Genomic DNA, 17,222 nt, shown 5'->3' with positions numbered 1-17,222 from the left:
TTTTAAATAAACTGAAATATTATTAGGAGATTACACTTTCAAGCTCTGTACATACGCATATAGCATCACGCGTTTTTTTGTTTACAGGGGTAGGTAGAAACATTTCAGCAGCCATGTTAAGTCTCATTTTAAAGTGAGCGGGCTATTAACATTTACTGGGTATTTGTGTTGTTGTGTGTGTGTATTTTGACTCCGAGCTGATACTAAATACAAAATCCCAATATGACTGTTAGGGAATCAAACCCGTGTCATTAGCGCGACAGTCGTACCCTGCACGCCACACAACTACACTACCGAGACAATCAATAAAAGATTAATGCACCTGAAATTTATTTATTATATTTATTAAAGATTGAAAATAAAGAGCAGCCTCCTAGGGTGAGGCTGCATTAACACAAGAGACGACGGGCTCGTAATTTGCAATGAACATTTTAACATTTAAAATGTTTTTGTGCAGCACTAAATATTATTTTGGCATCTGGTTTCTAATAAAGTCCCTGTCAGTTACTACCCGCACTACAATTCATAGGGCCACAGTAATACATGCAACTCAGTTGCACTACTAAATATGCATACGTTATACCATAGTTTTATTTATTAAACACCACCGACTCAGCTAACAACAGGCGCTTAAGTGTCTGCTCAAGTTTTGTTTACTAAATTTTTTAATTCCTTACGTGTTTACTTGAGATTCTACGACGAAGTGACATTGGTTTATCAATACGGTTTTTAACTATCTTAGTTTAAAAAAAGTCTGAAAGCCTTTTTTAATACAAAAGTTGCTAAAACACGTTATAACGATAGCGCCTACTATTCCAAAATCAAATAAAACTTCCATTACTTCTTATGAAAGCAAATTACCGGTATAGAAAGTAAGCTTAAGCATTTATAATTTAAGTAAGAAGAAAGATAAAATAAAATGCTGCTTAAATTACTGGGATAAACAAGAGCTTGTATTTTAATCCAGAATATGGTCTCCGTGTACCAAACTTCATCTAAATCCGTAAAACTTTTTCTGCGTTTACTTCTGACGAACATCCGAACATGTTCACAAACATTCGCATTTATATTACAAATAAATAATAAATTTAATGAATAAGAAGTAGGATTCGACAACCCTACGCAGCAGGTAATCTATTAAAACGTCTCAAAACACGAAAAACAATACGACAGCCTTCACTCCATATACGAATTACAAATGTATAGTTATTATTCAACGCTTGAGCGCCTGCGCTTGAACCGTTAACACTAATATAATTACCGCGTCATGACAACCCTATCTTGATACTTAGTGTTACTCGCGACTTAGCCTTTGTGTGGATCTTTGTCGGAGTAAACTTCATTTTGTGTTTAGATAAAAAGTAAGCACTATATTTATGAAGAATTTTATCCAAGCACTAAGTGCATGTAAATCCGTTTAGTTTATTGTTTGCAAGATAATGAGTGACAGTACTAGTAAGATATTAAAATGCTTTCAAAGCAAAGCTGTCTTAAGCACCGCAGTTTTATTTTAAATATAATTACTCTGGGAAGATTGGTGGAGGTTGCTTCGCGAGCAACTTCTACTAGTTAGCATTATGACCTACATAGATTGCAGTGACGGTCTAGCGGTGGAACGGAAGCGGAGGTCGCGGGTTTGATTCCGATCTTTAGGCACATGACAAGCGACTTTTAAACTTTGTGTAGGAAACATAAGACTTACAATGATTTGTCATTCGGTCTTTATGCGAGTATATATATATCTGAGAGAATTAATCTAGCATGAAAGGGTAAGCAGTTAAACTCGTGATAGGTCTCTTGTAAGCAAAATTCTAATGAAAGCGCGCTTCGTTTTCCAAGTATAATTTTAATGAAAAATATTTCATGCACTCAACATAACGTAGAAGTTGTCAAAGTAAATAAAATTTGCAAAAATGTAGACACCTTTGACATGTCAAAGCGACAATGGTCCTTACAATTTTAAAATTTTTAAATTAAGAGGATTGAACTGTTAATTACACTTCAGCGATTTCAAGCAAATGCGTGTAATAAACATCCTGAGCAGGTGTGGATGCAGGCGGCATCGCGAAGTGACCCCCAGAATAAACTTTGGGATATTCTGTAAAGTCAGTCTACCTCGTCGACTTTTCTTATGTCAGTTCTCTATAGGCAGACCTAAGTATATCTATACTATTATATAAAGCTGAAGAGTTTATTTGTTTGTTTGAACGCGCTAATCTCAGGAACTGCCGGTTCAAGCTGAAATTTTTTGTGTTGGATAGCCCTTTGTTCCTGGAGTGCTATAGGCTATATAACATCACGCTATACCCAATAAGAGCGAAGCAGTAATGGCTAATCTCAGAAAGTACCGGTTCGAACTGAAAAATTATTTTTGTTTTGGATAGCCCTTTGTTCCTAGAGCGCTATAGGCTATATATCGTCACGCTATGACTAATAGGAGCGGAGTAGTGATGAAACATGTTGCAAAAACGGGGAAAATTTATTCGTTTTGAGAGCTTCTGTTGCGTGTGCTGCGTAAACGGTTAAAGTTATTTATTTAATTGCTCCCCCGCTGCATCTGTCTGCCAGAACGTGTTCAACTCAAAAACTACCCAACGTATTAGGATAAAATTTGGTATGGAGACAGTTTGAGACCCTGGGAAGAACATAGGCTCCTGGGAAAATATATAGCGTGACTTTTATAACGGAAGTCTTTAGCCCGAAAAACTTTATAACACGGGCGGAGCCGCGGGCAAAAGCTAGTTTTAAATAAAGTAATGCTAGAGCACGGATCCAAGAGGAATCAATAGTTTTCAATTTAAAGTTTGAAGATTCCATATCTAAAATTCTTATGAAAAACTTAAAGGTACTTTTCCAATTTAAAATATGTAGGTTTTTTAAATTGTGTACTTGCACCGACACCAAAATAATGACTAAAATGACCCCCCTTATCTGAGACCAAATGCGTGCTCATGTAACACGAGTCTATTGTTTTAAACTCCCTTTGAGACAGAGTGCATAGAGACCCAACTGACCCCCACCCCATACTCCCCCTATTGTTAAATAACTTCACAACTCCTACGTAATATAATTTTATCATGCGACGCAAATCAGGTATTCCTTTGATTTTGAAAAATTCTAATCGCACAATTTTATTATTTTTAGGGTTCCATAAGAAATATCTACTTACTCAAGTGCGGATGATTTATTGACTGCCCGATTTGTGGATAAATAGGAGCAGCGATGGCCTAGTTAGGTGTGAAATCCATTTGGATTGCGAGTCCTATGTCCCCAGGTTCAAATCCGAAGGGCAAACACCTGTGCTTTTCTAAAATTATGTGTGTATTCTTTGTGAATTATCGCTTGCTTTAACGGTGAAGGAAAACATCGTGAGGATACCTGCATACTTGAGAAGTTTTCTAAAGGAATTTCGAGGGTGTGTGAAGTCTACCAACCCGCACTAGGCCAGCGTGGTGGACGAAGGCCTAACCCCTCTCAGTAGTAGAGGAGGCCCGTGCCCAGCAGTGGAACAGTATATAATACATGGCTGATATTATTATTAATATTATTAGTGAATGTCAAGGACAGCGGTAATTATTTCATATAAATGTTTCTAATCTATTAATTTTAGGTGTACGTTCGCTTTGACCGCAGGTTATCGCTAACATATTCGCATTTATTTATTTGTTTCTTATTAACTTTAACGATTGAAGTAAGTTCTAAGACTTCATGTGGTCTACGGGCCCTCTTATCTTAAAGGTATCTACCATAACATTCTTAGCAGCTTTATGGCCTTTGAGGGGACGATTGACTGCCTCGGTAGCGTAGTTGTACTGCATGCGCGGTACGACAGCGCTCTGAGGTCCTGGGTTCGAATCTCGGGTCGAGCGGTGATATTTGGGTTTTTCTACTCAGTATCAGCGCGTCTGAAATTTGTGCCAGATATGGCGATAGGCTCGCCCCCTATCACATCATGGGACGGAACACACTTGGCGAATAGAGGGTGCCCTGGTTGCGCCTCTATGTAGTGGGATAAATGCGGATGTGTGTTCGTGTTTGTTTTGAGGTGACGACTACCAGACGAAGTAACCTCTGCACTTACAAGAACTTCGGAAGCCTACAGAACCTACATCATTTAACACGCGTCACCAAACTCATATCAAAGCTAAATGGAGTTTCAACAATAAACGAGAATCTCTTTGACATATGTTTTGCCAGTCTGCAATAAATAAATTAATCTATTGTGAGACATGCAGTACAACTCCTGTAAGTGCGAGCAACCGTGTTATATTGTTGTTCACAAAGTTTTAACGTCATATCCTTTGTTATAATCGTTTTCGAACACATTTTTAAAAATGTTTTAATCCGTTTCTCGCTTTTGATTTTTTGTTTCTGTAATAATTATTTCATTTGAAGTCACAAGACTGAGTACGTTAGTTATAATGTTAAAGGAATGCGACGATGGCTAATGCATAACCTGTGAACTATAGGAGGGTAGACGATATTACATATACATTTTATCATTGACTGCACTCCACTCCACTAATGTGTTACATAATGGCAGAGTATAGTATTACCACATAACAGACACGATCCAAACTAAAATGTTTTTTTATAACACGAATTTTAGGCATCGAAAAAAAATATAATTTAAAATGTTGGTAGATGAATTTATTTTGATACAATCTGGCGCAGTTTTTTTGTTTTGTGGATGGACTTACTGCTGATAGCCTGTCGCGAGTCGGATTTCTGAACACTCTAAAAACAATTAGGGTGTGTATATAAATAGAACACACCCTTTATGATTTTGATTATTTTTATATACATCTTCAAATGAACATTAGATAGATTTATATTTTACGACCAAGCCTAATAAATACTTCTTACTGATATAAGAGGAGGGAAGGAGGCTACTAGCTTTCTGCTTGGCTAATCACACCGTTGCCATCTTTCTTGGGAATATTGTACACACTGCCGCGCTAGCCATCTGGACCGGCGCTGTAGGAATAAATTGATGCATTTACACCATATATGATGATGATATTAGAACTTTGTGAGCGTCTCTGGCATTCGTGAAATAAGAAAACTTACTGTAAGAAAGAAAGACTATACCTTAATTATTTATTATTTGATTACTTTTATTCCATAAATATACTGCGGAGGCTGACAGCAAATATACATACTTTATATAAACATACCGACATATAAGTCATTAACCGACATGTAGGCACTTGTCATTTACAGCTCAACAACATTTTGGATTATTTCGCAGCACGACACTGCCCCTGCCCGGCCTTTGCACGGCAGTATACAACCAAACCTATCGTTGTAGCTAACAAGAGTATAATGCGCGTACTGAACGCAGCGTAAAAAGCCGGACTCCCCGCAGCGCAGTGTTGGGACGCGCTTTGCAAATCGATTTGTGAAAATCGATAAATCGATTTATGAATGTTATTTGTATAGTTGATTTGCCGATTAGAGAAGTTTTGGTGCAACGATGGGAAAGGAGGCATGCCGTTCTTAGAAGCTATCAGACAGTTCCTACATAAACGCCAAAAGTAAGTTATAAGAGTTGAACGAACCGACATAATGTAAGAGTAACAGTAAGTTTGTTACTGTCTGTGAATGGGTTACCCGAACGTATCTGTGTAAGGAAAGTAACGATACTTTAATTATTAATAGCCTATCCGAGTATGACAAAATTTTGCTATTGAAGCCAAGCCTGTAAGCTATTGGCACGCCAAAACAAACTAGCTAACAGTCAAACCGAGAAAAAAAATCATAATATATTGCACTCCTCAGTGCTCGTCGTAATCACGTGCATGAAAGAGCATGTTAATTATTTCTAATTAATTAAAGAAGAATTATATTCTGAAGATTGCTTTGTGTTTAATAAATAGAGAATAATCCTTTGATAACTGAACTTCATTAATTATGTGTTCCCTGTATGATATGGTAATTAATGATTTTATAGTAAAATGTAGTGTTCATGCCAACTAACGAAGCACCTCTGAGCCGGGATTACAATAGAAAAAACACAAATATTGTCTAGTTATTTATAAAGGTTTATTATTACAATAATTGTATTATATAAAAACTTATCCTATTCTTATATGTGTATGTTATATGTGTAATGCCTATATATTTAAATTATTCTAGTATTATATATACTTTATTGTTATGTTGTATCTTTCCTGCGGGAAATCACGGCATAAAGGCCGGTCCTTTTGGAAGACTTGCGTGGGGACATGGATCCAACACGTAGAGGCCCCTTAAGATACATTACTCTAGTTAGGGTTTATACACCTTGCGAGTACTCTCTCTGTCTGTACTTATGGAGGAAATAAAACCAAAGACAGCGCTTGCAAGGTACAGGGACTATTGCACAAAAGATGGGAATTATACTGGGTCTACGGAGGGGATCTAGCTGGATTGGTTGCTGAGCTATTGATTGAGACAACGGGACGCCTGCCAAGTAAAATGTCTCAATCTTATGTATTCAAGGCAGATGGTGACTTGCCCCCAACTAAATTGGCATCAAATAAGTGGTGTAAGCCAAGGACGCAACACCGTTGTGGGTGGCTTAAAGGTGACGAGAGGTGAGCACCGATTTCACGATGGCGGGTCGCTGTCGCGTCCTAGAGCGGGTTTCCTAGCTATAACGCAGATTGAGCACTCACCCACTCCACCCCACCCTGGACCTGAGGTACTTAGCTCTTGCGACTCCCATCCCTAGCCGGCCGGTTAAGGCAAACCAAGGATCAGGGAGTCTCATTTAGCCACCACGGAATCAGAGAACTTATTGTTATTATATATACATAGATTTAATAACAATATTTCACCATTTTTAGTTGCACCTACAGTGTTTATCTCTGCACCACGCTAAAGTCGACTTGTAGAAAATGCCTCTTGCATTAAGTCCGCCTATATACCTATCTGTATATAAAGTGTATAAATAAACCGCGATAAAATGCGCAAAATATTTTTATAATATCTAAAAAATACAATCGATACCTCCCTCTCCTCTTGTAATAGTGTGAGGGCGTATTGAAGCATGGTATGCTTGTTACTCGCCCCACGCGAAAGGTGCCACTCTCATAATGGCTTGAAGTATCTTTAGTTATTTTTGTGATAAAACCATTGTAGTGTTTATCAGAATATACGACTAGAATAAGAAATATTTAGAATTGATACTGGAAACAATACCTAAGCGAGGAAAAATACAACATCTGGATTAGATGAAAAGTAGTTTATATAAAAGTTTATAGAAATAAAAAAAATATGGCTTAATGTATATGGAGTTAGTGTATGAAGCCGATGATTCACAGAAGTATATATACTTAGATCGGCAACACGCCTAGGTACTAAGTCCTACAACTTCCTAGTTTCATATCCGAACAAAACTAAAACGTCGAAAACAATTACAGGTTTCGCCCGCGTGAAGAAGTTTTCCGGGATTTTTTTCCGACTTCCTTGATATGTATCATTATATTATGACCAAATTACACAAAATCATTATCAATTGCAGCCTATGTATTTTTTTGATGTATAAACAATATTACTGTACAGTTTCCTCCAAATCCGTTCAGTAGTTTTTTCGTGAAAGAGAAACAAACATACATCCATCCTCACAAACTTTCACATCTATAATAATGGTAGGATATTTTATTTTGTTGAACCTACTCTAGTCAGACAACTTATTGCCTGTTATAATTTAAGCTTGTAGTTTATTGAAATATCGATTGAGAACTGAGAGCTGTTTCTGAGAATGAGTTTGACGCAATGAGAAATTGTTAAAAACTTTTTCTAGGTATACAATAATGCAGACGTAGCTGAAGGATTGTAGGTCTTCTGTGAATACCGATTTTACGAAGCAAGTTTTTTTTGCTTTAATGTTCTTTTAAAATTTTAATATGTTTCAGCTTAATAAAAGACTAAACTATTTGACCGTGTCGCAAATAAAATCTAAAAACTGAGCAGCTTCAGTTTGCCTTATTTAATTACTTTCCAGAATTGGATCATTAATATTGCCACTATGGTGTGATGGTATAATATGTTTGTATTTTTTCAATATCAACCGTTTCAATACTTGGCTAGGATTATTGATTTAAGTATTAAAACTGGCATCAATAGATATTGATAGAACAATATTCTTAGCTTAGTATTGTTGGTAAAAGATGTTAAATATTTGCGTGTCGAATGTCCCGGCCCTTTTCCTCCGCGCCAGCTATTGCCCAATAAAGAAAATCAATTTTCCATGCCCGTTTCCCAGCAACAAGTAGTCCAGACTATTTTCTCCTATCCCGCTGCAGGATATTAAGGTAGAAAATTTTTCATTGCATACCTTCACGCGTATATTGCGAGGGGAGGCAGAGGGCGAAGTATGTCATCAATAGAATTTCCGTTATCGTGATATTACAGATCAGAAATGTTAGTCAATATTGAGCTGAGATTGTGGGGTCTGTTTGATTCGGTTTTTGATTTGACGTAAGCATGAGTTGTGCGATAAAGACGCGCTCGACATGACGATAAGGAACGCTATCATCTTAAAGAACTGAACACTATTTTTTAGTAGTATTTAATACATATTACACAATATAATAGAGAATAGTACACGATCGATGGACAATAATTCGCGAATTAAGCACAAGGACATCACTAGCGATTTGAACGCGGTTGGCTCAGGAAGCAAACCTTTGCTCGGGTCGCTGAACCGCGCATAGCTGTTAGATACACAACAACAGACAAATAAACACTCTACGTTACATAATTAAGGTTGGAAATCACTTGTAATATGCATTAAGAGTTAGCATCTAATCAAACACGTTTCTACACGATATCATTGGATATTTCGACTTATAATAAGCGCGTTAAAGTTGTTTTTTGGATATTCAGGAGCATGAAAACCAGTACCATTAGCAGATAGGCCGAGTTGTCTCATAAGATTTGCTGATAACTGAGATTATGCAGAATTAGTGGCGAGCGGGGTGCGCTTACCCCACAGCGTTATTCTGACCCGGGGATTCTCTACAACCATCAAAGAGATCATTAAGGTTTCGTCAAGGAATCGCTAAAAGAAACTTTCAACCCTAATTTTAATAGGTAACTTCGATTTCTTTACTAATTACTACATCTGTTATATCTATAATTAGTTTTATTGGCCGCTGTTTCGACAAAGTAATAAATTATTACTTACATTAATGATAGACTTCTACTTGTAAATGATTTTTGTTAGGGACACGGTAAACTGACTTTACTGCACATGATCGTAAGTGAAGTGGTATCTAAAAGAATGTCGACTGAGGAGAGATGATTACCCGTCAACAGTCGAAACAATTATGCCGGCCTGTTGGAAACGGATACATACAGGCTGATACCGAAACGTGGCACTAACGTGGCCCACTACGGCGGGTTTTAACACCTTGTGTACGGTGGTCGCCATCCAGGCGGATATAAAATATGTCGTAACACCAGCAAATTGATTCAGTAGTATAGAAGACTACCAATCCCTCTTAGGTATAAGTATCAGCATAGTGAGGTCATACAGCTCAATACGTACTTACGAGGTAAGGATCAGGATGTCCCAGATTCCATTCCCAAGTCGGTAACAATTACATTGAGTTTTACATAGACTTTCCTGAGGCTAATTAAAATGCAGGCGGAACTCAAAATTAGAATGACATAGGGCCAGATGGAAGAAGATAACCAAATATTAAATAACAAACTTATAAACTGTGTCTCACTGAATATGACCACATCCTGTCCGTCCTATATCCACGTGAAACATTAATTAATAGAGAATATGGAAGTTGGTTTATGTTTATAAACGCAGGACGTGCGCGATCACGTCATTTCGAAAATCATCAAGGAAATCTCATAATAAAGCTTTAGAATCATTTTATAAATAACATGTATTATATTTACCGTCGAATTAATATTATTATTTGAGAATATAATAATCTATAATACCAAATAGATACAAACGCACATCACGCATTTCTCCCCGAAGAGGTACGCAGAGGCGCAACCAGGGCACCCACTTTTCGCCGAGTGAGTTTCGTCCCATGATGTGATAATGGGTGGGCCTATCGCCATACCGGGCACAAATTCTAGACTCCGGGCTGATACTGAGCAGACATACCAAATATAAGATAATAATACCGGTCTTTCGCGGACGATTTAAATTTTCCGATTTAATCGCATCATAACTAAATTAGATGAGTGTCCATTTTTTTTCTATGGCACTATCTTTGATTCTTATATAGGAAATTATAAATAAACATGTGTTTTGATATTAGATCGTCCATATACCAACCATACCAGAATAAGTATGGATGCATAGCCAAAGAGAAAAAGAATGGATATTTTTTAGTTCTTTAGTTTTATTAGTTCGGTTTCGACTAGATCGGACCACCAACAGCAAAAATTTTAAACAGTTGTATAATTGTAAAATGTGGCTAAATATTGTAACTTTGACTTTGCGGATGAACAACACCTCAGTCCCCCCCGTGACCATGAAGGCTGCAAAGTCTTCGAAACGTCGGGAGAAAAGTAAAATATTAAAACCGCGATAAAATCCGAAAAGTAATTTAATTTTAAATAATGGATATTTGGGACTTTAAAATTTTTCCTCACCGTATAAAAATGCAAGCCGTGGGTTTGCGTTGCTATTTTATGCGATAGGGCAAACCAGTGAACCAGACCGCTCAAAATGTAGATATATAAATGTATATATTTTTTAATTTCCAGTAAGTGCGTATTTAAAAAGGCAAGATAGCTTAGTTGGTAGGGAACGGACTGCCATGCCGGACGAATGTCCGTACGTTTAAACCCAAAGACAGGATAAGGACAAGGAGAGAATAGGCGCTTGCTTTAATTGTGAAGTCTAATATCGTTGCATCGTCATCGTGAGAAAACCTACATACCTGAGAAGTACTCTATAATAATTTAACTAACTTCATATAAGCCTGGTCCGTTCGCTTTGCTTTCGTTTCCTACGTTTTCTTCCTTACGTCGTAATTGTTATAATGAATTTTAACCATTACCATTAGACCAACACAGGTGCTAACTAAGTGAAACTTTTCCACAAATCCTAGTCCAGGATTGCAATACAAACGGATTATCTGTCTAAAAACCAACTCCTCAACCCTTACCTGCACTCTGCTGGTGGAAGAACCTATATCCGCCTCGATAGAGACCACCGTATGCAAGTTGTAAAACCCACCTTATCAAACTACGTAAGTGTCGAGTTCTGGAATCAGATTTTGTGCATGCATTTTCAAATAGGCCGGCATAGTTGGTGACGGAACACCACTCCACTTACCATCAAGTGTAGTAGGGCCAATTGGCCGTGCGCATAAAAAATCTGACTGCCTTATGGTTCTTAGGTCACAAAGCGCTTGGTTGAAGGCCTATTTCTTTTTTATCTCACCACCCACATGCATATAACTTGGAACAACTTACGTTATATCTTGAATCTCCAAACATCCACCAGACCTTCGGGAATGCTCTATTTTAAAGGGCCTTAAGAATTAACACGTCTTTGCCAGCTACAGCCTAGTTTGCACCTTTAATAATCGATATCAGGATGTGCACTAGGCACAAATCTTCCAAGATCGCTTTAAGATCTCTATTTTTGCTGCCTATAAGTTCAGTCTAGCAGATTCAATACAGCACTTTAGAATGATGTCCACTTGTATTTTTACCTGCGAAAGCTTTATGTAGATTCAAGGGAAACCAGCACCGATTCATACAAATTTAGAAGCTCAACGACTCACCAAACAGCACCAGGAACAATCCCTGCTGTTTGTAAACCCGCGAATTACTAAACAAAACACCAACTTGATTAAATTCTTGATATGTATGATGCGAATATTAAATAATTTGGACACAAAAGGTCACAATATCCAAGCACGTCTGCCTCTAGCTAGCCCCAGAGTTATTTTGGATCTGGGGCAGACAGTTTAAGGCACACGCGACACCAGACCCGCACGTCAGCGCTGAGCGACGTGCTTTGTCAATGGTAACATGAAATTAGTGGAAGGTGATAGTTATTCAATTCAGGTACAGCCCCTCCGTGTTAAACGGGAAGCTTACAAGTTTTTCGAACGTGTTTACGTGTCGATTCTGAGGTTGAGAAGGTTTATGCTTACGAGTGGATGTTGAGATGTGTTTTGGAAGGTTCAGATTTTGAATCCACCGTTAATTTTCAGATGTAATTTTACCGGGGTTAGAGGCTACAGAGAGCAGATATTAAACGGCCGTGAAAACTACAAATTACGTGTTTTCAGCATTAGACAAGAAAATTGCTTTTTGATATTGGTGTTGCATACGTTCTGTGTCGTACCAACTCCACATAGGAATGGAATAAGGCCTAGTAATATAATAAAAATAATTTGCATTAGTAGTTTAGCAAATTTCCAATTTAAATATGTCTTAATTAATATAATATTACGTCTTCCCTGTGCGTACTTATCCCTAACCTTCGCCTTAACTGAGCCCCGACAACGTTTCAAAACCGACTCAACAAATATCCATCTCACAAAACTCACAAAACATTGCATAGAACATTAATATTCGGCGCGTTGCAATGCGATGGAGGCGATTCAAAATTTCAATGTTGCTTTAATTTACCAGCGGTAAATAATTTATGTACATTTTTATGCGGTCCTGGTATATATTTACTGAGAGCCCTTGGCACTGCACTTATAATGCATATTGGCCCTCGTCACACTAGACAAATAAATGTATATATATTATTAATTTCTCACAACTGCATATCGACGGGTAGAAGGCTAATTGACGTAAGCGACATTTTTTGTAACACTAAGTTTCTTAGATATTTAAAATAAGCTAATTTACATTTTTTTTAACCTTATTAAATAAAAAAAGTCACTTAAGTCAATTAGCTTTTGAACCGTCGACATAAAAAAATGGTGATACCAATACCGAATAGGTTGGTAGCAGAGTGGACTGTGGAGACGAATGTCCGTAAGTTTAAATCCAAGGGCATGGATGCACCATTGAGTTAAAAAAAGTTTACGTGTGTATTGTTTGTGAATTATCGCTTGCGTTAACGTTGAAGGAAAACATCGTGATGAAGCCAGCAAATGATTGTGTAGTCTGACAGTTCGCAATACGCCAGTGTAGTGGATTGAGGCCTAAATCCCCTCAGTAGTAGAGAAGAACCATATCCTAGCAGGTAGTGTGGTCAGGTTGTTTGCCGGCTATTTTACATATTACAATGCTCGTTTTAAATCACAATTCTACGTGATTTTTTTTTTATGAATATAAAAATATCAACATGGATTACTTTATTCATTACTATATAGTTGTGTGGTATTTAATATTGTTTCTAAGAAACATGTTAATCTAAACATATAAAGTAAATTTGTACGTATGCTCCCTATGGACTCAGCTGGAGCGATTTTAATGAAGTAATTTTCAGTTTAGACCCGCTGGTCATCTCGTCAAATTTAGCAGGAGTCATCTAAAAAAAACTCATCATTAGCATCGGACTATAGATATTAGTTGCTAGTATAATATATTTGCAGAGATTAGTATTTATAACACAAATATATTTGCATTTATAGTATGATTGTAGATTCCTCAAATAATCTCACAGTGAAAACTATTAGCACGACGTCACGGTACGTCATCGTAATCAAATATACAGAAAGATTTTTATTATTTACTGAATAAAAAGGAAAAATATTTAATAACTATAACACAAAAATTGTTTTCCTTTCGTAATTTACTGGTGTTTGGACCAGCAATGGCCACAATTTTATAAGCATTAAAAAACCTATGCACTTATCTGAAATAATATAATAATCTATTTGGGGAATAATTAAAGCAGTCCATCTGCGACGTGCCTAAATATTATAAAATCAAGAGATACGCAATAATATCTCAGAACGAAGGAATACGTGCATTAATGAAAACCAAACTGAAAAAATAAAAAATCTTTCTACTCACCTAAAGACCCGCCAGACTCCGGGGAAGATGGCTCCTCCTTGAACCTGAGAAAGGAAAGTTAATTTCTTTATATTGGCAAATAATCTCAACCATTAATTAATAAAAGTATAATATATTAGGTACTAGCTGAATAGGCGAACTTCTTACCGCCTAACAGTCGATTCTTTAATTTTTTATAATATTTTAATACTTATCCGCTATTCGGTACGGTAGCTAATAAGATAAAAAAAGATAAAATAAATTTGAAAAGTCAACAATAACATTGTCAAAAAATAATTATAAAACCCTTAAATTGGGAATATTGACAAATATTGACATTAATATTTATACGATACTAACGTCACTAAATTAGCAAGACATTTAGCGATTCGTTTTATATTAAAGATTTTTAGCGCCCGCGTCAAAAAGCTTTTCCGGGATAAAAGTCCCGCTGTGTATTTTTGTTATTCTAGCCCATGTCCTTTTCAGGGTCCCACACTATTTCCTTGCCGAATTTTATTGTAACAGGTTCAGTGGTTCAGCGCTGAAAGCGTAAGAGACGGACAGAATTAATTCCATATTTATAATATAAGTATGGAAGTAATTCTGTAATATGTATTTTTATCTACACGAATTTTTAACATTTTTTTCTATTGCTTTGAATGACGAGACGAGCTTGTCGCTCGCCTCATAGTAAGCTATGCGACCGCTCTTAAATAGTGGAAACACAATCCAACACCTTGAAGTACAAATATTTGTTTTGGTTTTCTATTGTACTCGCCATCCCGAGACATGAGATGCTAAGTCTTATTATGTGCAGTAGTTACACTTGCTACAGCAATGCACTTATTGACACAGGAAATTATGGCAAATTAATACGAGGTAGCGATATGGCTGCCTAAATTGGAATCTCTCAAATATCAAATATATTTTTTCGATATTAAATAACTTACCTGATGGAATTTTTCGTGATTTTTATGTTTTCGTTAATTTATTCCCGAGGTTTCGAACGTTGTCAAAATTAAAATATAAAATAGCGAAAAAATCCGTTGTTATTTTATTTCAATATTGTTTTTTAAGTCCGCCGGGGTAAGTACCACCACGATGTCTACTTCTGTCGCCAAGCAGCAGTGTGTAGTCACTTTTGTGTTCCGATTTAGAAAAAAATATATGTTACCAACATAAACTACTTCCGTTCTACTTTACCTTTGCGGCTTGAACTTACTTTTCATTACCCTAAGCAAATTTTACATACAAAATATCTCTCCTGAACACACAGCCTCTTCAGTCCATATTTAAATTAAAGTAAATAAGTAGCGCGGTTTCATGCTTTGCTCACTTATTTTTATAAAGTTCAAAGAGGGTTCATTTCTTTCATCTTGCCATTTGCTATTCATGACAGATAAAGTTTTCTCTGAATGCTTTCTAAGCTGGAATCAATATTAAAAATTAATTTAAATTCTAAATACTTACGTCCAATATTGAGTTTTTGCAATCAGCCTATTAAATATGGCTGGCGCTTACAGCAGAAATTCTTAATACCTTCTTTTACATGTTTTAAGTAAAATTAATTCCAGAGAAATCAAATTAGTCTAAATCAAAATATAATATATTAGATCCAGAGAAATTCCAGAGAAATCAAATCAGTTTGAATAAAGTATTTTAGCGTACTTATCGTTTTCTCGCACACAATCACGAATTTTATTTATTATTAGAGGCACAACTAATGTATTTATTTTTGCCGTGTGTATTCCGTCCCATGATACGATAAAGGGCGGGCCTATCTCCATATCGGGCACAAATTCCAGACTACAGGCTCATATCAAGCACAAAATCCCAATATCACTTTGCCCAACCCGGGGAACGAACCTGAGACCAAAATGCAGTCTTACCGTGATACAACTACTCCACCGAGGCAGTTTATTGTTTTCGTAAGAATTATCCACAATAACGTATAATACTTTATCGTAAATTATGGGTGAGTACGCTAGGTATCAGTACTATTTAGTATTGCGTGAACACATCCAAAAAATACTTTTAAAGTTCGTAATGACATCACTAATATGGCTTAAATCGTACGCAGATATTTTCATTTCTGAAAATATTTCAGACGTTTTTTTATATGAATCGGATAAAATATTTACTATGACATTCAGTTGCTAAATGAAACCACATACTTATCATCTTGAACATAACACTGCAATATAATAATAATGATTTTGGTGAAAATATTTGTTATTCAAAGATGATTTTTGGCAAAATGTTAGCAAAGGTAAAGACGAGTACGTTAGTTGCATTTATTACCACAATGCAAAAATGACCCTATATAAAAATAGTGAGTGCACATATGTTCTTTATGGATTCCAAAAACGATAGAGCGATTATAAATATATTTTTAGGTAATCAGATCAGCCCAGTACGCAGTCCTATGAAGGTAGCAATCGGACTACCAAAAGACAGTCTAGTTATAAACAATCAGTGCTAATTCAGCGAAGCTTATATATAACCAAAATTTATATTTAAATAAATCACTTATAACGAGGATCTCGCAATCTAATATCTTTATAAATGTTAAATTAGTTTTATTTTCTACCTTCGTTCGAGATATCTTTTTAGAATTACCCATACGTGTCCAAGAGTCATTATTATACCAATCAACTGTTTTTATCCACTCTTCTCTAACTCTGCACCAAAATATATGTGCAGTTCAGATATAAAGCCACGACGGAAGCGGTATTCTTGACCTTCATCAAAATAGGGCTGTTCTTACTAAGTACAGTCTACATAAGTAGTTGAACAAATTCAAATTGCTTATACACAATCAGTCTTACTTATAAACTTGTTTTAGCGTTAAGAGGTGGTTAAGAATTGCTTAAATAGCTGTCAAAAACATCACCGGTTCCTAGTTTAAACCTTATTAAAAGGCAAGATGGCGGGTTTTGACATACAACTGATCGAGTTAATTTGTGTTTTAACTAAGCATAGCTTTGCGATTTTTTTATAAGTAAGACTGATTAAGTTCAATTGAAACATTATTCTTTCTTTCTGTAAAGTAAAATAATAACTATTTTATTTTTGTAGAGAAAAGACATTAGTAAGAACACAAAAGTTTTGCCGATACTTATGTGGGTGTTACAATGACTTCGGAACTCGACTTGCAATTTTGTGTCGTATGTCCGGCGTAATAAGTAACAGCCTCTGCGCGGTGCCTAGACATATCTATATATATAAATGAATCACTATTTCCCTTGGTCACGCCACCACGCGTGAACGACTGGGCCGATTTC

At 36.3% G+C, this 17,222-nt stretch overlaps 1 protein-coding gene across 1 annotated transcript in view; it reads right to left on the bottom strand.

Annotated features, from left to right (window-relative positions):
* The window catches only part of LOC115455320 (ecdysone-induced protein 78C), a 92,118-nt gene that overhangs the window by 72,422 nt on the left and 2,474 nt on the right, over positions 1–17,222 (bottom strand). The window contains exon 2 of the mRNA XM_030183990.2: positions 13,957–14,000. Coding sequence (XP_030039850.1) covers positions 13,957–14,000 — 44 coding nt within the window. The remainder of the gene's footprint in view (positions 1–13,956; positions 14,001–17,222) is intronic.

This window comes from Manduca sexta, chromosome 27, assembly GCF_014839805.1.
Source record: "Manduca sexta isolate Smith_Timp_Sample1 chromosome 27, JHU_Msex_v1.0, whole genome shotgun sequence".
NCBI classification, from domain to species: domain Eukaryota; kingdom Metazoa; phylum Arthropoda; class Insecta; order Lepidoptera; family Sphingidae; genus Manduca; species Manduca sexta.
This window is presented reverse-complemented; position numbering and strand designations above follow the sequence as displayed.